This window comes from Panicum virgatum, chromosome 1K (assembly GCF_016808335.1).
Source record: "Panicum virgatum strain AP13 chromosome 1K, P.virgatum_v5, whole genome shotgun sequence".
Lineage (NCBI taxonomy): Eukaryota > Viridiplantae > Streptophyta > Magnoliopsida > Poales > Poaceae > Panicum > Panicum virgatum.
Genome location: NC_053136.1, coordinates 30,710,479 through 30,731,594, shown reverse-complemented (window position 1 = coordinate 30,731,594; position 21,116 = coordinate 30,710,479). Strand labels below are relative to the sequence as shown.

Genomic DNA, 21,116 nt, shown 5'->3' with positions numbered 1-21,116 from the left:
GGCGGGGCGCGCGAGCAGGCCGCGTGGGCTGAGGGAGGCGGGCACGCGTGCGGGTCGCTAGCGGAGGGAGCGTGCGGGCTGGGCCGAGCGAAGAGGAGAGGCGAGCTGGCCTGGGAGACGCGTGGAAGTGGGCCGGGGTGGGGGAGAGGCTGGGCCAGCGGGCTGGGCTGGCTTGGGAAAGAGGTTTGGGCTGGGTCTTGGGTTTTGGGTTGCTATGGGTTTTCTATTTCTATTTTTCTCTTTCTAGTTCTAATTCAAACAAAGCTATTTGAATTCAAACAAAATTTGAATTCAACTCCTATGCATTCAAACAAAATAAAGCCATGCACCAGCATGAATGCAACAAAAATTTAAACCTATGATAAATTTTAATTAATTAAGGAACAAAAATTAGATTAAATGCCAACTAAACACAATAAACCTTAGAAAATTTAACTAAAGCCAATTAATTTATTAGTAAAATGCTGAAATTAAATTAGGGTGTTACAAAACTGCACAATCCCGCCAAAAGAGTTACGCGGACAAGAAACGTCAGGCTATCTCATTTCAAGTGGGGGATTATGTCTATTTGCGGGTATCTCCAATGAAAGGGGTCTAGCGATTCGGGGTAAAAGGAAAGCTCGCACCTCGCTATGTTGGGCCTTTTCTTATCACCGAGCGATGTGGGTCGGTAGCATATCGCCTGGAACTTCCTTCACAATTATCCGCGGTGCATAACATATTCCATGTCTCTCAGCTCAGAAAATGCCTTCGTGTTCCAACCAAGATCGTTGATATGGAGAATGTGCAACTGGAGCCCGATTTTGTCTATCCAGAGCATCCGGTGAAAATAGTGGATTACAAGACCCGGGTCACTCGACATCAAACGAGCAACTTCTATAAGGTGCAATGGAGTAATCACTCCGAGCGGGAAGCTACTTGGGAGACGGAGGAATTTGTTCGGTCTAAATGTCCTGAATTGCTATAAGCATATCAAGGTACCCACCCAATCCTATTTTTCAATTTGGCACGTTCATTCTAAATCTCGGGACGAGATTTCTTTTAGGGGGTAGGATTGTAACACCACAGGTGTTAATCACCTATAATTAAACTAACCACAGTCATTAGTTCAAAACTCAAGCGATAAATCACCAACTCAAACTTCATTCTATCAGCCTGGGCCAGACCGGTCTGACCGTTCTGGGCAACCGGTCTGACCGGTTGGGGGCTGACTCAACCGTTTTGTTGGCCCCACATCATGTAAACCTCACTCTCTCTCACCAACTTCCTCAGTCTTACCCGTGCCCAGGTCGCCCTCTCGAGCTCCCTCTCCCTCTCCCTCCCCTCCCACCCCAAGCCCTAAACTCCCCAAATCCTCCCTTTCCTTTGATTCCCAAGGCCAAGGAAGGATCAAACCGGCGTGGGGGAGCTTCCTCTACGTGATTCCCTCCCTAGGTATTTTAGCTTGTGATGGTCGATCTCTAGTTCTAGATGTTTTTAGGTGGTTTCCTCTGGTCAAAACCTCTAAAGGTATACCTGAACTAGTTCCTAGAAGGATATTGGAATTAGTGGGCGATTTTTGCCGCGCCAAGGAATCCTAGGTTTTGGTCTGGGTAGGACCGGTCTGACCGATCGGAGAGACCGGTCTGACCGGTAGGGGTCCGGACAGTCCGGCCATTGGTTCGGATACTCCGGGTTTGTGGTGGTTTAGACATTCCGGGTTTATGTCCGGATTCTCCAGACTTGGGAGTCCGGATACTCCGAGAATATGTCCGGATACTCCGGATTTTTGGTCTCGAGTCGCACACAAGCCAGACCGGTCTGACCGGTTTGGCATACCGGTCTGACCGGTAGTGCACTGGCTGAACACTAAATTAGTTGTAGGTTACTTTCCGTTTGAACCCGGCTTCCCTAGTGTGAAGTTGTAAATTATTTTTATTTATGTAAACTGTGTAGAACTACTGTGTTTGAACTGGGTTTGTAAGAAGTTGTACATTATTTATGTCGTGTTGTTCTATTTTCAAGTATATTGTCGTGCTTGTACCATCTGCGCCCACCGTCGCGTGGGACTGCCGGTGTTGTTTCGATCGGGCCGTGAGTTGAGAAAGGATCGCCAAATTAAATCATTAAGCTAATGCGCCCGATGTGTTCAAATGACGGCCATTACGCTTAATTTGGAGTTTTAATTTGACGGTTCCGTCACATAAAGCACCGTCAATTCCCTCCTGTTCGTGTTCCATATGATGTCATGACCATAAACACAAACATCGAGTATAGTTGACGTATACCTATCGAGTCCTCTGTTGTCTCTCATGATCAGTTCTATATTGTTTTCTCACGTGTTAGTTACATCTCCCCAAGAGAACCGCAGGTCCTGATTATTGAGAATAATTCCCCTAAGTATGGAAACGGCACACATGCATAGTGTTGTCTAAATTTTCATACTGATGATTCATAGTTTCATACTGCTGCAGACCTGCAGTGGTACTGCACTACTGCTACACTCCACAAAATGTCACTCCTTGCGATATCTATACATATACATACATGGCCCAGTGTACATCTGTTTCTTTTTTTTTCTTCTGGCCCTGACTATAATGATTCATTAAACCATTCCATCGTGCTCCTGTGTATATTAGCTAAATTTTATGTCCTTATTCATCTGACACTTTAATATATTTTCATCTGAATTTGAACACAATCTATCCCACATAGTCCTATCACTCACAATGACGTTTACTATCCAGCCAGCACATATGAACGCTGCATTGATGCATGTACAATATATTGCTTATACAAAAATACATGATACAAAAAAACATGGATTATATGCTATGTGACGATTTTAGTGATTTTTTTTATCGAACAACACTGGAGAGCTGCAAGCCATTTTATTAAGAAGAGAGGAAAAAAAAGTATAAGGAGAAGCCAACAAGCCTATACTCCCAAAGACACCAATGCAAGATTAGCGATTTTGATTTTTGAGTTTCTAATTACCATATAGTTACCTCCCTGCTCAATAGGTTATAACTGTGTTTATTCATAAATGCAATCATGTTTAAATTACACCTGTTTGATCTGTTTATAAGAACTAGCTTTGTTTTCTTCCACAATTATACTTCTAAGTTAACCTTATCCTACGCTGCAAGCTTCGTCATTTATGAAGCCACTTTGTAAAGTTAATCCTCTCCTGCACGGCAAACTATTTTATGGATGAACTATTCAATTAGCTAAAGATCCTGTTTGTTTCCACCGGGCTAAACTTTAGCCTTGTCACATCAAAGAGTCTCTTGCTATTTAGAGTATTAAATAAAGTCTAATTATAAAATCTTTTGCACAGATAGGTGCTAATATAGATGGGCATTCAGACCGTCCGGCATTGCTTGGCACCGGCTGGCCCGAGCACGAACTGACTGGGCTTGGCCCGGCACAACCATGCTAACGGACTGCGTCGTGTCGCATCCTCAGCCCAAGCATAGGCCCACTGGCCCATTTTCGTGCCGTGCCCGTCCGAAAAAGCACGGGGCTCCGTCATGCCTGTGTCACCCGCCGACCATTTTCGATGGAGGCCGCGCCCACGCTTGCTGACCCCGCACCCGCCAGCCACGCCGCCGTGCACACTGATCGTACCTGCCACGCCCGCCTGCCGCCGCCACGTCTGTTGTTGTCGCACCCACCGACTGGGCTGCCGCCAGAGAATCGAAGAAGAAAAGGAAGAGGCCAGAGCTCGGAGGGGAGGGGAGGGGCGGACCAACGAGCAAGAAGGAGAATCCACAAAAAAAAAAGATAAGGGAGAGAAAAAATGAGGAGCGCGTGAGATATTTGGCGGGCCGATGAGATTGCAGTATTATGCGGGCTGAGTCGGGCCGCCTGCCATGCCGCACTGGCGGCCCAAGCATGGCACGCCACACTGGGCCGTGTCGGTCCGAGCACGATAACTATCGGAGTATACCGTGCTTGGACCGGGCCAAAAACTCAAGCCTTGGACCTTTTGGATATCTATAGGTGCTAATTCACCAGATGAATCTAAGCCTAATTAATTTTTGATTTGCAACAATGATACTAAAGTAAACATCCGCTAATTATGAATTACTCTCATTAAATTCATCTCGCGAATTAGACTAGGAGTTCTACAATTATTTTTGTAGACTTTATATAATACTCCTAAATAATAAAATTCTTTTTTATGTGATAGGGCTAAAATTTAGCCCTCTAGAACCAAACACCACCAGTAATTGGATATAACCAGCAGCTGGCTAAATTATTAGCCTTGCTCCAAGGGACAATCAGTGTCTACTATAACAACTAGCTCCAGTGTCAGTCCCTTCCCTTACAGCAGTAAACTATGCATCAACAGAATGAAGGAAAACACAGTGAACAAACATTATCGAGAACAGTGCATTGCATTGCATTAGGTAAACAGATACAACGATATGGTTCCTGCAAGCGTGGCCCCAGGCTCACAACAACAATAGACAAAAATTTTGCGATGCAACAGATCAACCCAGAGTAGAAGTTAGATTCAATACAAAACATCTAGTATTTGGGCACCTTTATTCCTCATTCAATTCAGCTGGATGTGGGGGGGAAATATGCTCTTACAGGGGAATCGAGAATGACTTCTTCAACTTCTCAACCTCCAAATAAGCGTTAGAGTAAGGGAGGAACTCTGGGAAATGGCTTTGCATCAGATCGTTGATGGCCGTCGCGAGCTTTGGAATCTCCATGATCTCCTCATTGGTTAGCTTCCGGACAAACCTGGCTGGGCTTCCAGCCCAGAGTTCACCAGTTGGAATCCGCCTTCCAGGGGGCAGGACAGAGCCAGCCTCAAGGATCGAGTTGGTTTCGACCAGTGAACCTTCCATAAGGATCGAGTGCTGACCAATGATGCACTCAGGTTCGATGGTGCAAGAGCGCAACAGAGAGTAAGCACCCACTGTCACATACCGATCAACAAGAGTCTCAGCTGGAAGTCCTGCAAACATTGAAAGTGGAGTTGAGATCAATGCCAGCCTTACTCAAAACAGTAGCTATTCACAGGGAACTACAGCTATACATACAGATTATGAAAACGAGGATACAAGAGGGTGAAAATCCAATTATACATGCTTCGAAGGCAAAGTTGCCTAAGCAGGCAAAGAAAAGAAGGCAAAATGGTATCCATTGGATAGAAGATCGAAAAATACAACTCAAAAGGTGCGCATGTTGGAGTATATTGAGCCCATGTGTATAGAGGCCCATCTAGAGGCCCATGTGTATAGAGGCCCATCTAGAGGCCCATGTATAGGTGTTATATATACCCACCCTTCTAGGGTTGGAGGAATACAAAGGATTATTCTCTCCTACAGCGCAAGCAAGGACTGAGGAAGACATTTTCTAAAAGGAAATGTAGATTTCTAACAAAATCAAATATCATGTGGATTTCTTTTATCAAACAGCACTGCTTGTATTTGCAACTCGTGCAATTTTCTGTTAAAATGGCAAAGGATGCTAATAGTAACAATACATCTCAAATATCAGTACACAATAACCAAGTTTGTGGGCATGTATTTAAGTAGTCACACAGATCATACATGATGACTTCCAAGACAACAGAAAGTTCACCACTGGGTATTAGCACTAAGGGATTTCCAATCCAGCTATGCCGAAAGTAGCAATTGCCTTACTATAACAACTGCTTAACTAGCACAGCTTATAATAGAAGGCAATAACAATATCATGAACAACTATCAACAAGGAATACGGATTACCCGAAGAGATTCATTGTTTATAACAAAATTTAACATACAAATGTGACATTAGGCAAAAAGGAATCAAGGTACAGTAGATGTCAGATTTTTTGAAAAAATAGAACATACATATTTATGGGCATGGGTCCAGTAACCCGTTAAAAACAGGTCTAACATTAAATTTAATTTACAGAACTAAAGATCAGAATCCTCAGTTCAATATGCACATAGTATTGTGCATGTGGCCATGACTTGGTCCTCCATCCTATAAACATCACACAAATTTCCTAGGTTATCATGATTATAATTTAAGGCATTGACTAACATGGTAATAAATGTTAAACATTGAGCCACCAATGAAGCCACTTATGTGCAAATAATCCCGCTAAGCAGTTAATACTGTCAATGCATTCCAGATAAGAAGTAAGTAAATCTGGTGGAATAATTAACGAAAGCATCTAATAAGTGATCACATTTTTTATGAAAAAAAATCTACCCATCATTTTCAAATATCCAAACTAAACACATAAGAAATAATTTGTAACCAAAGTTTACAATAGTTGACTGCATGCAATCCAAAACAAAAAAAACAAAAAAACTCAACAGTGTCTGGAGGGAGTAGCATCAAATAAACATGTTTTTTCAATGCTAAAAAATTGAATCAGCACTTTGAGTTGCCTGCTGCTGGATGACTTTGTGACCTTCGTGCTAATATGCAACTAAGAAAAAGTAGATGTGTCAGACATCTTTATCACCAACTGGTCTGCTATTTACATTGCTATAGAAATTCCAATTAAGTGTTGAAACCATGCTAAGACTTATCAAAGGAAAAATTGGTTCTTCTGTGTCACATCCAAAGATCAACGATTCTGTTATAGCTCAAATATTGTGACAATCAATTTTATGGTTATTCCTTTTCGTGTCTCCCATATCTCTTCTGCCCTTTATTTAGAATTTTCCCCTTGCCAAATCATTTCATTACCACAGTTTCTCAACCCTAAACTGACGTGTATCTAAAGTTACCTTTAACCAAACTTCCCACCAGCCACTTGAGTATTACCATGCTGTAACGACAGTGTTATTTGCATTCTCAAGGATTCGCGAAAGGGAAACCAAGAACGCATCCATAAATTCCTGGTACTAGCAGTGCACTATTTTCCTGCACTACTACTTTTTTCTACGCGAGGATGAAAGGATGCTGTATCACAAAACTTGGAATCTTTTTCCCCAGTTCTGTGGGGTCATTTGTCTGTTTGTTGTAGTTCTGGGAGCAAGAATTAGATGGGGTAATAAGCAAAGTAGCAGAATAGAATTGTATCTGTGTACCCCAAAGTGTAGATTCTCTTTTTCCAGGAACCAGAGACAGTAGGTTTGAAGAGGGTAGAATGGACCCAGTGAGGAACCGGTGCTCTGGTAATGGAGGGGACTTTGGGTTGTGCAGCCAAGACCAGTGAAGGACAAGGAGAAGAGTGGTGGGGGCAGAGGGGATCATGCTAGGGAGTTTGCACCACAGGCCATGGGGATCTTGACCAGACAATGTCAGACAAAATGGACACATCTAATGGAAATGAGGCCCACGTTAACAGGAGTTGCACAGGACAAGACAACAGTATTTTTATACTATTTAGGTGAACCGAATTTTTTCAGTAGTACGAAAATGAGTAAATTACATTGGAGCTCCCTGAACTGGCTAAGTTGTACCAAATAGCTCCCTCTGACTTGGAAAGTACCCTTTCAGGCCCCTAAACCTAACACCGCTTGCACCATATATTAGTTCAGGGGGGCTCCAAAACATTACATGGCAACTCCACTAACAGGCTAACTAGTAGATCATCATAATCTAAGCAAATTGTTAAAGTACAACATGAAATTGGTAATATTACTGAAAATCCAAACCCAAATGTGGCTCCTTGAATGAGAGTTAAATACAATAAACTCACATTTATTCCGGGCTTATAAGGATAACAGAACCAAAAAGTACATACATAACAACTAGAGGTGGCTTCTTTTCTTTCCATGAAACAGCTTGCAACCACACTCCACGCAACATAGTTAACACAGATCCTTCATCCATCTAAATGATCAAAGATTACTTAATGATACATTCGACAGGTCCGCCTACATAAGTATTTTTGCACAGCTACAGTATATATATAGGAAACAAACATGGAAGCATGGTTCTATTTTCCTTAACAATTTGTTAGGCAGTAACCAGTCACTATGGCACAAATGCTGACTGTCGCAATTTTCACCCAAAATCACTAAAACATTGAGGACAAGTATTCAGAAAAGCATGGCATGCAATGTTTCGTGTCACTCTCAAGTTGCACAAGGTATCACCAAATTACCAAACACGCACAATTCCTTCACCAACCGAAATGAAAACAGTCTCACCGCGTCCGGGGTCACCTCAGGAATCCAGGTAACAGTCCTAGCCGACCAGATCTAGCATTTGCGAAGGTTCCAGAACCGAATCGAGTGAGGAGGGTGACCTGTAGGTGCCGCCCATGCGGCGTGGAGGACGCATCGCTCCTGGACGTTGGCGCAGAAGCCGAGCGTGATCTTGTTGAGGTCACCCCGTAGCACCGCGCCGCTCCAGACAGAGGCGCCGTCGTGGACGGTGACCTGGCCGGCGAGCACAGCCTCGGGGGCGACGTAGGCGTCCACGGCCACCTTGGGCATCCACTGGCCCAGCGGCACCAGCTGCCTCTGCCCGCGGTAGTCCCACCGCACCCGATCCGCGCCTGCCGAGGCGGCCGCGGCCGCGCTCGGCGGCGGCGGCGGCGGCGGCGGGGCGGACTGCGCGGCGGGGGCGGTGGAGGTTGCCGAGAGGAGGCGCCGGAGGGAGGGCGCCGCCGCGACGGCGGAGGTGGTGGCGCGGCGGGAGAGGTGGGAGAGGGAGGCGGCCGCCATGGTGGTGGTGGTCGTCGGAGGTGGAGAGGTGTGGCCGTGCGGGGTGGGGGGAGTGGGCGGAGGGTGTGATGCGTTCGTGGGGTCGTTTAGGACGAGCTGTTGGACCGGACGTTTGGGCTGGGCTCTTGTGTGCAAATGGGCCTTCGCAACACACTTCTCTTAGCCCAATACTCCATTTAGCTAACCATTTTTGGAATTTTTTATTTTTATATTATTTTTTCCGATTTGTCAAAAATATATGCCGATTTTTTTTCAAAAAATGTCATCCTGCCGTCAATTCATCCGGCGGAAGGTAGGTACCGCCGGATGAACCGGTGGTAAGTTCGTTGGCCCACGGCCCATTTAACATACCGCCGAGCTACAGCCGGCTATAGCCGCGCTGTAGCCGGACTGTAGACCCATACTGTTGTACCTATCGCCGTTTCAAACAGTGGTAGGTCCTCCCATATTTTTTTAATTATTTTATATGATCTCTGGGCTGTAATTATTTGTTTAATTATTTTATAGGTTTTTTGTGCTGTAATTATTATCTTTACGCTTAGAGATATTTCAAAAACAATAGAGATAGCAGAGGTTACGGAAATACTTTTTTGAAAACTAATACAAATTAGATTTAACTCTAGGAGAATGTGAAAATATGTTTTCATAAGATATTGTCATGAGCTCCAATTATAATTTCGATGTCCGAACATCTTAACAGGCGGATGGTCGGATCCTATGGGACGGACGGTCGGTCGGTGTAACTAAAAATTGTCCAGAAATTTTATTGGTTATGGTGACCGATTGTGCAGGTAGTTGACCGAATTTAATGCGTTTTTCACAGTACTAGTATGATAAGTTTCCATTGCCGGACGATGTACGCTTATGAAAATATTTTTTAAAACTACTATAAATTAGATTTAACTCTAATAGAATGAGAAAATATATTTTCATGAGTTCCAATTACGATTTCGATGTCCTATCACCTTACATTGGATTCTTCTGCACCCCCACTCGTTCACTGTGTGTGGATGTGATGGTACGCCAATTGACAGCTGTGCGCTTTTCAGGTTGCATGAACCATGCCTATAGATCAAATACCTCCATCTATAAATAGGGACATCACCCCATCTCATACGAAATCACTAGACATCACAGCACTACCACCATGTCTTCTTCTGGTTCTACCTACATTCCGTGGAATAAGATTAGAGAACCTGTGTCTCAAGGAGTGCAGGTTCCAATGTGCTTCTGCGGTTTGTTGTGCAAGCTGATGGAGTCCAAAGTTTTGGGCGATGACTTCGGCAGGAGGTTCTTCATGTGTGACAACTACGAGTACGATCCGCCAAAGCGCTACGGTAAGGACAAACCGAAGGTATCACTTCGCAGTATCTAGTTTGCGCCTTCGGAGTACAGTAAGTTAAATCTAACTCGGCTTGGAAATAGAGTCCACCATCTCTTTGTGATTTCATACAGTGGCTGGACACGGAGCAATCGACCGAAGCTAAGGAACACGTTGAGCGCGAAGCAAGGTGGGCTGCGGAAAGGTGGCAGCGAATGCTGCAAGAGGAAAAAATGGAGGAGAAGCGAAAGAAAGATAAAGAAGAGATATAGAAGAGGTTCGCAGATGTGGAACGTCGGCAGGCGGGGGAGCGTGAAGCTGATAGGGAGAGGAAGCGAGAGAGGGCCCGCCGTGCGAAGGAGGCGGGGCCCGAGGCTATTAGGAAGGGGAAGTATCCTCGGTGCACTCAGTAGATCACTATAATTTAATGTCCGAATTTCATATTCCCTAAGGCATGTTAGGTCTAGATGGAACACGACGTTAGCGTGTTCTATGTACATGCCAGTGCAATTGTTTTTGTAATTTCAATGTCTAATTAATCTGCATTGTGTACTTTCTACTACAAATACCCGTTTCATAAAACATGAGCTACAACTAGACTTTTAAGAAGTATTGGTCTACAAGTAAATTTTTCAGACCGACGTGATGACAACTCCATGAGCGTATGTCGGCCACTACACACAATAAATACAAACAAAACAATCACCATTCATACATTGAACACAAATAAAGTAGTGGTCCACACAATTCAACGCACACAACACATGACATGACATGTCAGGACCTGTTGCAAACTACGGTAACGAGGTCCAAGACAAAACCTAACATGTCTTAGGTAATTCCAACAAATAATATTACATAGGTAGGCGGAAGAGGCTGCCGAAAATAAACACGCAACATATTGGCCGGGCAGCTACATTATTTATTCAGACGGAGCAGTACAACATCAATCATTCACGGGCAGTACCCTTATCACGTCCCGCCTTGTCTGCTTTCGCACGCTCGCATTTGCGTACATCTTCATCCACCTTCTTCAACCACTCTATATATTGCTGATCACGATGAGTGATCCACGTGTCAATCCACTCATGGAAATGACACCAATGAGTATGTGTGTCATCACCAGCGTACTTTCGCAAACAAGAAACGATTCAAAATTATTGAAAATAACAAAATATATTTACAAATTAATCTATACCTGTGATGTTGCACCTCCTTTTGGACTTCCTCGATATTCTTACAACACCAATACCTCTGGCCAAAAGTCTCATAATCACGAGATATGTTCGGAACACAACGCATCTGGCAATAGCAATCTGGTTGCTCTATACCTTTCAGCCATACCTTGCAATCTGTAATACATCTATTGGGATCGTTAGGAGAGGGTCCTAAATTAGCCTCCATTTCCCGATGGAAAGCTACCCGGGAGAATGAGGAGCTCATAGCTGTTTGTTTGGGCTAACTAAAAATATGTGGAACCTGAATTGCAAGTCTATGCTCTCGGCAACCACATGGTCGCCTTTTATACACGCAAGGCTACTGACTCCTGACTTCTGCCCTCCCACGCTCAACACCGCTCACTACTCCCACTTTATACAACGACACGACGTCTCACTGGTCATGACTTCAGCACTTGCATGCTCCACAGCGCTCACTGCGGCACAGTACTGCACTCGCACGCCAAGATAAGCAAAGCAATCAATGAGCGTCCTTTGAACGTGACCTTATGTCACTTCACTTCATAGTCGAATCCAATGCACGAATAAATGAGCCCGATGCAGCTGTGCAGCGCGAAATGACAACTGTATGCATCCTATGTCCGCCACAACGTTCAACACATTCATATTCGAATCCAATGCAATCTTCACACATTAAACACAAATAAAGTACTGCACCGGCTTACTCATCACAATGGCACGTAACGGACACATCCCATCATAGTCTGCACAGGCCTACATAACATAGTCTGACAGAACAAAGTAATTAACAAGCTACAACTAAATGCGTCCGCGCTTGCCCCCTCTCCTCCTGCTACGTCGCTCTACAGCCTGGGCCGCCCTAGTGTGGTGCTGCGAGTATGTCAGTGGCTTCGACGGGATGGTCTCGCGAGTGGACCGATGACCCTGCTCAGGAACAGGCGTCTGCTCCACCTGAGTGTAGTCCTGCGTCGCGGGTGGGGCGCCCCCCAGCAATGAAGTGCCGACGACCTCCTGCGTCGGTGTAGCAGAGAATAACGTGTTCACCCACTCCATCTACACGAGGTCGTCCACGTCCTGAATCTCCTCATCGTCGTCTGTTCCTCCCACCTGCCGGTACTCTGATTCACAAACCTCCATCCATTAATGTTCAATTAAGTATGTACTTATTATCGCAAATTAACAACTCGTCTTAGACGTACCTAAATCGTGTATTGGACGATGAAGGGAGGAAGATCTGGCGCCGTACGGATCTATCGGCGGAAACGACGACGAGCCGGGCACTACACGAATAAGAAGTACAAGTTGATGAATAAAGTTTTACATGATGCGGTACTGTAAGTGACACGAGGTTAGAGTATGATTTACCTGCCGAGTACAAATGTGCCGGCCGCGGCACGTACGTGGGCCGAGCTGCAGAAGCCGAAGGTGTCGCCATCGTGATGGGTGGCGGTGGCGGTGGACCTGACTGTGCCGCGGGTGCAGACCATCGTGACTATTGACCGGCCCCAGGCACCAGCCCCGAACTTTGAGGTGGGAGCAAAGTGTCGTCCTCACGACAAGTCACGGCTCGCCGAAACCACTTGCACATGTCGACGATCTTCTGCAGCGTGCTCTGGTGCTGCGCGGGCGTCATGTCATGGTACTGGCCCATGCTCGACGAAGCCTCGGACTCAATCGCTCGTATGACATCGTACTGAACCGAGAAAGTAGTCACATCATATGCAATCAGTTTTGTAGAATGCAAAATCAATTAGAGAAACGTACCGCTATGGCGAAGTTCTGGTCTTGAACTACGGGGTACGTCTCGGACACCCTTGCGGCCTCGATCGGAGCATCTGGTGAAACATGCACGACATGTGTGCGCGTCCTCGGCCCAGGAGTCGACGTAAGGACGGACCTTGTCGGCCCACCGCAAGCCTAGTGGCTGGCCCTGACGTGTCCACCTATAATACAAAGATTGAGTAAATCAATGCTAAATGGTAGGTTATAAAAAAATGAATTGTTAACAGAACTATATATTCGATACCTGTGGACGTGGGCCTCTACTGAGTGCACAATCGGGACCGGGGTCTGCTGGTAGAGACCGAACTGCCTCATGACCCGGTTCACGTGGTACTCCTCGATGTGGATGTCGTAAAGGATTGGCTTCCTCATCATCCAGTACACGTGGTCTCGCAGGCATAAGGAAGAAAGACTGCTCGGTGCCCGGGCGTAAATGTCGGCTGCAGTGTACGGAGTCCACCTCACGTCTGTGTCCACAAGAGCGTCAAACTGTCCCACGAAGTCGTGGTACGACTTCCTCGTCTGCACGCCGACCCAAGAAGGCTGCATAACAAAAAAAATGTTAACCGCTAAATCGTACATTTCTGAAGGCATGTAACAATAAGTAAAACAAACGATATAACGTACCCTCCTGAGGCACCACAACGAACCCATCGTAGGTCTGTCGACGTCGTCGTGGTCTGGGGACAGGTGGACGTACGGCTCGAAGTCCATCTCTGGCCTACCGACGGGGAAGCGCTCGTATGACCAGAGCTGTAACAGTAGAGGACACCCAACAAAGATGGGCTCCTCTGCTGAGACCTTCGTCACGCCCGTGCAAAGGCCCTTGTAAGTCGCAGCCAAAACTGCAGAAGCCCAGCTGAACTGTGTGACCTCGTGAAGTGGAGCATCAGCTATCGACCGCGCCAAAGGAATGAGCTGTTTGGGGCACGAGTCACCCTGGGAGCTGCAGAACATGACCCAGCCGAACAGCCACAGTAAGTAGGCTCCAAGTGCCTGGCAACCGTAAAGTCATCTGCATTTGCCCTCATGTAGTCCGCCTTCAAAATGGTACGAGTCTTCAATGCAAATACGTAGGAACATAAGTATGAAAAGATTCAATATTTAGGTACTCACACTGAACTGTAGGAGCCACCTCTTTGTCGGTCCGTGTTCGTGGTTCGCAGGCAAGGGCCGGTTCGGCAATGCTAGCTCGTTGCGCTGAACCCCGGCGAACCGAGCCAAAAGGTCGTCGCGCCACGAGAGTCCCACGTCCTCTGCACCCACGGCTCGTCCAGCACACGGAAAGCCTAGAAGCATTGCCACGTCCTGAAGAGTAGGAGTCATCTCACCGACAGGGAGGTGAAACGTGTGCGTCTCCGGACGCCAACGGTCGAGAAGTGTCGCGAGGAGGGACATGTCGAACTAAAACCGTGGAGCCCTATCCCTAGGTCGACGTGCAGGGTCGGCAATATCTCCCTCCACAAGTCGCGCAATCGGGAGAAGACCCGAAGCGCGTAGCCTGCATCGCGAAAATGAAACATCAAGTTAGAACGAATGGTTACGGAAACAATAAAAATATGTGACAAATGTAACCCGTACCTAGGAACCCAGCGACGGTGTATCGTCATCGTCGACATGGGCACACGAGCCCAAAACGTCCCTAAGCTTATGCCACAGACTGCAGACATGTACGGCCGGTGGCGCTTGTCGACGAGAGCATCAAGCAACTCAGGGGTGGCTCCTTCCTCGTGCGCCATACCTGCATAATAGGATTTATTAGAAAAAATTTCAGAACATAAATAACAATATTAAGCATAATAATATTAAATAATACAACAAATATTCGTACGCCAAGACGAAATCAGTTTATGACATAGTAGTTCTTAACATTACATAATTTAACATCGGACATGATTCAATAGCGAATCACACAGATGACAATCGTCATCGATCACACAAGTCCATCGTTGTTCGGACGGCGGCCACAACGACCCGTTGGCTGCATTGCCGGATTTGGAGCAGCTTCTGATGGGCCCCCTCCATCTGTTCGGCCACCATAACTCAATGTCGTACAATCCTTGTACGTATGACCCGTCTCATGGCACTTCGAGCAGAGGCGCACGTCTCGACCAGCCTCCGATCGATCCATGTTATTCCGAATGCGTTTCTTCTTGCGTCGGCCCACCCCTTGAAACATTTCTGGATCTGGATCCGGAATGTAAGTTGCATTGTGTCCAGGATCAGTTATGAAGTGTCCCTGGATGCGGAACCCATAAATCTCGTGCCTCCAAGTCATCCAAATGGTTTCCTTCATGAAGTAATTTGAGACATACATACGAGGTTGTAGTCCACCAGCTTCAAAACAGGCAGCAATGACATGTGTGCATGGCAGGTGCAACAGCTTTGGCTTATGACATGAGCAAATACAAGCATCGGGACGGAGAACACTCCTGCACATGCTTCTCACGCCGGCCCCCCATTCGGGCTTTGTCCCTACACTTCACCTCGTACCGACGTTCCATAGAGCCAACTGGAGTCACCCGGTGTAAACGAGCCTTTTTAAAAGCTGTCTCCATATACTCCGTAATCTTGTATCCTTAAACTTTGCGATTATCGACCATATCCTTCTGTGCCACAACGTAACGGTCTCTAAAGTACTCGCAAGTGCGATACAAGAAGAACTCGACGATCCCAACAAGTGGCAATGATCTGACACCACGCAGCACCCAATTGTATACCTCGGCTAGGTTCATAGTCATTAAACCGTACCTAGCACCTCCTTCATCAAATAGTAAAGCCCATTTCTCTTTTAGTTCGTGCTCAATCCACTCCGAGAATGTCTTAATTGCCCTTCTCCTTTTGCGCCTGACATTCGGACCGTCCAAGCCCACGTCTTCAAGTGAGACCTGGTCGTCCTCCTCTGTATTGACAGGGTTCTTCGCTAGCTCCGCCGTTTGCTTTTTTGTCAGCTCATCCAACTTTTTCCATAGGAAGTTAAATTTTCTTTCCTGATTCTGGCTGCATAACCGCTTGAACAGCTTCATAAGGTTTTGTTCTTGAATTGGCTATGAAAGTTTGCCCCCATATGCCTCATGCACCACCTACTCTTTAGGTCCGGCCAAAGTGCAGTCATACGACGCTCAGTAGAACCATTATGTATGTCATCGATTGTTTGTAATATACCCTTGTGCCGATCATGAATTAAACACACATTCTCTACATCTTTGACAATCATCTGCTTCACCCTCTACAAAAACCAATACCAAATATCCCCTGATTCTTTCTCCACGAAGGCAATTGCCAAAGGTAACAATTGCATGTTGCCATCAGCTGCAACAGCTGTGAGGATTGTGCCTTTATACCTTCCTGTCAAAAATGTCCCATCTATGCAAATGACTGGCCGGCAGTGCGGAAACGCCTCAATGCAAGCGCCTAAGGCCAAGAACGACCGTTGGAGTACCTGCTTTCCAGGTTTCTGGGCACATGGATACGTTTTCAAGTCATAGGAGCTACCAGAATTTCTAAGGCATATCGTGTGCAGCAGTGCCGGGATATTGTGATACGAAGCTTCATACGTCCCCCACCTCATCTCCAGCGCTTTTTGCTTCGCTTTGTAAGTTTTGTTGTAGCTAATTTTATATTTAAACTCCTCCTCAACAGCACAAATAATTGACTTAGGTTCATAACTAGGATTGTCCACTATCAAAGGGTACATGTAGTTAGCTATAAAACCTGCACTGAGATTTCGGTGTTGTGGTTCTAGTTGCTCAAGTAGGCATGTGTGCTCCACAATTTTTTTGACCTCCCAGAAATCTCGCCACTTACCCATAGAAGCGTACACCCCGAAAGGGCATTCGCTTCTCACACAACGCACGTCATATGTTCTCGGACTGCTCTTGACAACTTTGAACTGTCTTTGCAAAGAGAGAATCGACCAACATTTTATAGCTTCCTTCATATTGTCACTGTTGCCATACACCGAACTGATGCATACCTCATTTTGCTTGTATTCCCAAGGGACCGCTTCACCTTCATTTACACTTAATTTTGAAAAATCATACCCGGACCAGTTGTGTGGGACATGATAATCATCATCATCATCATCATCATCCGAGGAATCATCATTCATTGTATTGTGTTGTTGTTCATCCTCTCTGAAACTCTTCAACTATCTCTGGAATGTTCTCCCCTTCATCAGCCTGACCAGTTGCTTGACGAGGTTCGTGTGCAGCATGTCTATCATCTTCTACAATCTCGAGTTCACCACCTTCTTCATGAGGTTCATGCATCGTCTCGGTATCTTCTGATACTATATCTTCCTGCCTTTCATGATCCCAACCCGCTTCAGTACTAAAACTAATCTACTCGAATGCTTGAACAAATAACACAAGCTTAAGCCTTACTACTACTTATATTGACATAATTCCTCCAGTTTTGCGTCCCTTCAAGCGGCAATAGCTCCCAAAATACTGGTTCCCTTCGACTGACCACTGTCATGACTGAGATCTCATGTTCATCTCGATTAAGGGCGAAAGCTTTAAATAGCCAATTGGATATTGAAATCAAAGTCCTCTCTCTAGCTCGGGGTATTTTTTTGTGATCGAGGTAAACTCTGACAAATCTACTGTGGCAGAACCACCTGAATTATCCCGGCTCAAGTGCACATGCCATCCCCATAAAGGCAACACCGGCTCAAACGCACTTCAACGGAACAATTCTTGGTCTGTCGGGTAACGTCCCGATATAACCACCGGTTCTTGGATCGAACAAGCATACCCCGCACGAAGGCGAGTCCAGAGATATTACAACCACAATTTTACAACACAGGCAAAGTAATGATTACAAACCAGTTCAAACCATTATTATAAAACCAACTTTAGTAAAACAGTTATACAAGCCTTGATTGTAAAACTTCAGAGTTAAAACAGCGGAAGATAAAACACGACGGCTACAACACGTCGCAAAAGTATACCAGGCTAGCCCAAGCATGGTATCACTCGTCAGGGTCATTGCTGGCCGAAGACGTATCCCACTCTACGGACCAGCCAGGAGGCAAAGAGCAAGGATAGGTCAAGCTAGCGATCTGATCCTCAAAACTCATACCTAAAAAAGGGTTTCAACAGCAAGGCTGAGTATTCTAATACTCAGCAAGACTTAACCGTCAACGGGTATACGTAGCCCACTTTAGCTAGACTATGCAAGATTATGTGAGGCTCTGGTTTTCCTTTTGCTGAAAAGCAATAAAGAGTAGATCCTTACTTTCAAGTTTTAGCTTTCAAGATTCTAGTTGATTAACCATTCTATGTAAGCAACTACTATCCAATCATGGTAGAACTCTAAGCAAACATCAAGATTGATCATAATATTGTTGCTCTTATTACTCTGTGTGGCAAAGGGATCAAGCAGTCCCAAACTGTGAGAAGCAGACGATTCAAATCGAATTTGTTAACCTGGCCAGGCAGACCTAACACACACGTTTGGAACACCGTCGGGTCGTTCCCAAACAACCGTTGACCTTTCTTTCCGGCTTGTGGATAGGGTCACTCCCCCCGACTACAGGGCTCCAAGGTCCAACTTTGTCCCTCGAAGTCGCATTGTTGCGCAACATAAAAATAAAAACTATCCCTTAGAGAGAGTGAAAGGTATATCCACTTCCCGGTCCAATCGGCTACTAGGCTTGCCGCGTACTATATTTACGACATGTGGTTAGTACGTTCAAAAATTTAACCACCGCTACCACACACCGCGACCTTAGTAAGTTCATCAACACAGACTGTCAGTAAACAAAGTAGGACATCTCTGAATTCATTCCCACAAAATCGATCATCAGTAAACATCAAGTTTAGAAACATCATCATGTTCAAATTCGTTACAAGAAACTAAAAACATCAATCAATCTGCCTTCACACGCATGTTCATGGTGACTGGTGAGCCGTAATTGTCCGTAACAAGAACCACAGTACAGTCCTCTCTGTACCCAGCAAGTTCGACGAATTCAATTGCACTATGGATCGGAGTATACTGCAGCTGGGATGTCGCCATCCGTGGGGAGAATAACTTATGTGTTGATGAATTTGCTAAGGTCGCGGTGTGTGGTAGCGGTGGTTCTGTTTTTGAACGTACTAGCCACATTCCGTAAATATGATACGCGGCAAGCCTAGTAGCCGATTGGACCGGGGAATGGATATACCTTTCACTCTCTATTAGGGATAGGTTTTGTTTTTATATTGCGCAACAATGCGACTTCGAGGGACAAGGTTGAACCTTGGAGCCCTGTAGTCGGGGAGAGTGACCATATCCACAAGCCGGAAACAAAAGGTCAACGGTTGTTTGGGAACGACCCGACGGTGTTCCAAATGTGTGTGTTAGGTCTGCCTGGCCAGGTTAACAAATTCGATTCGAATCGTCTGCTTCTCACAGTTTGGGACTGCTTGATCCTTTTGCCACACAGAGTAATAAGAGCAACAATATTATGATCAATCTTGATGTTTGCTTAGAGTTCTACCATAATTGGATAGTAGTTGCTTACATAGAATGGTTAATCAACTAGAATCTTGAAAGCTAAAACTTGAAAGTAAAGACCTACTCTTTATTGCTTTTCAGCAAAAGGAAAACCAGAGCCTCACAGAACCTTGCATAGTCTAGCTAAAGTGGGCTACGTATATCCGTTGACGGTTAAGTCTTGCTGAGTATTAGAATACTCAGCCTTACTGTTGAAACCCTTTTTTAGGTATGAGTTTTGAGGATCAGATCACTAGCTTGACCTATCCTTGCTCTTTGCCTCCTGGCTGGTCCGTAGAGTGAGATACGTCTTCGGCTGGCAATGACCCTGACGAGTGATACCATGCTTGGGCTAGCCTGGTATACTTTTGCGACGTGTTGTAGCCGTCGTGTTTTATCTTCCGCTGTTTTAACTCTGAAGTTTTACAATCAAGGCTTGTATAACTGTTTTACTAAAGTTGGTTTTGTAATAATGGTTTGAACTGGTTTGTAATCATTACTTTGCCTGTGTTGTAAAATTGTGGTTGTAATATCTCTGGACTCGCCTTCGTGCGGGATATGCTTGTTCGATCCGAGAACCGGTGGTTATATCGGGACGTTACCGGACAGACCAAGAATTGTTCCGTTGAAGTGCGTTTGAGCCGGTGTTGCCTTTATGGGGATGGCATGTGCACTTGAGCCGGGATAATTCAGGTGGTTCTGCCACATCTACCCCTTCAGGATCATATCTAACTTCTCCTGACCCATATAACACTTGAAAGTACAAATCATCTGACATGCCTACCAACATTTACGACAATAATTACTCGTTCTTAGAATTTAATCAATGCTAATAAATATTTCTGCTATTTTTACATTTATCTTAATTGTTTCTCTAGAATTTCTATTACTGACATATATTCGTAGGTTTTCGATGTAATATAATATCAATTAATAATATTTTTATGAGACTAATATGTCTATTTGAACTCATTAATATTTATATGTAAAATAATATTCATAAGTAAACTAATATTTTTAATTTTATGTTCTACGATTTTATATTAAAATAAATTATATTCAAATCACTAATATTTATTAAAACTATTTCTACATCTAAAACTATATCCAAATTACTAATATTCTTAGTGCTAATCTACTAACTATTATTAATAAAACTAATTTTTAAAATTTACCAGAGACCCAAGGTGGCGAGCGCTACCACGGTGCGGCGGCTGGGGGAGCGCCGGCGAGCCGTGCCGGCCGGCCAAAACCCGTCGCGCGGGAGCCGGGCGCACGCCGCCGTGCTGCAGCCGGGGGGCGGCCCTGACGAGGCGCGACGCGGGCGGCGGAGCGGGCGGGCGGCGGCGCGGGGGAGCGGGCGGGCGGCGACGCGGGGGAGCGAGCGCGCGGGCGGCGGCGCTTGAGGAGCCGGCCGGGGCATTAATAGGGGTGCTTACCGCCGGTTGGTTCTGCGGTAGGTACCTACCGCCGGATGAGCCGGCAGTAAGTGGCAGCTACCGCCGTTTCAACCGGCGGTAGGTTCCCGGCCCACCACGGCCCATCGACCCGGACTCCTACCGCCGATTCAACCGGCGATAGGTTCTACCGCTGGTCCATCCGGCGATATCTCGCTTCCGCCGGATGAACCGGCGGCTGGGTGACAAATTTGCAAAAAAATTCAATATACATTTTTGATAAATCGAAAAAAATAATATAAAAATAAAAAAA

The 21,116-nt window shown here is 45.6% G+C and overlaps 1 protein-coding gene across 1 annotated transcript; it reads right to left on the bottom strand.

The window, feature by feature from the left end:
• Positions 1-4,363: 4,363 nt before the first annotated feature.
• LOC120702520 (gamma carbonic anhydrase-like 2, mitochondrial) lies at positions 4,364-8,669 on the bottom strand. Its single transcript, XM_039986377.1, has 2 exons — positions 8,201-8,669; positions 4,364-4,954 (listed from the first exon to the last, which is right to left on the bottom strand). Exons 1-2 carry the CDS (start codon positions 8,619-8,621, stop codon positions 4,578-4,580), a joined length of 798 nt encoding a protein of 265 aa, XP_039842311.1. The 5' UTR covers positions 8,622-8,669; the 3' UTR covers positions 4,364-4,577.
• Between the last annotated feature and the right edge of the window lie 12,447 nt (positions 8,670-21,116).

Bases quoted from the DNA above. Each gene is read 5' to 3' on its own strand.
- LOC120702520 (XM_039986377.1), bottom strand. From the start codon at position 8,621: ATGGCGGCCGCCTCCCTCTCCCACCTCTCCCGCCGCGCCACCACCTCC. The intron at 4,955-8,200 runs GTCACCCTCCTC...CAATGTTTGCAG, and splicing joins CGCATGGGCGGCACCTACAG to GACTTCCAGCTGAGACTCTT.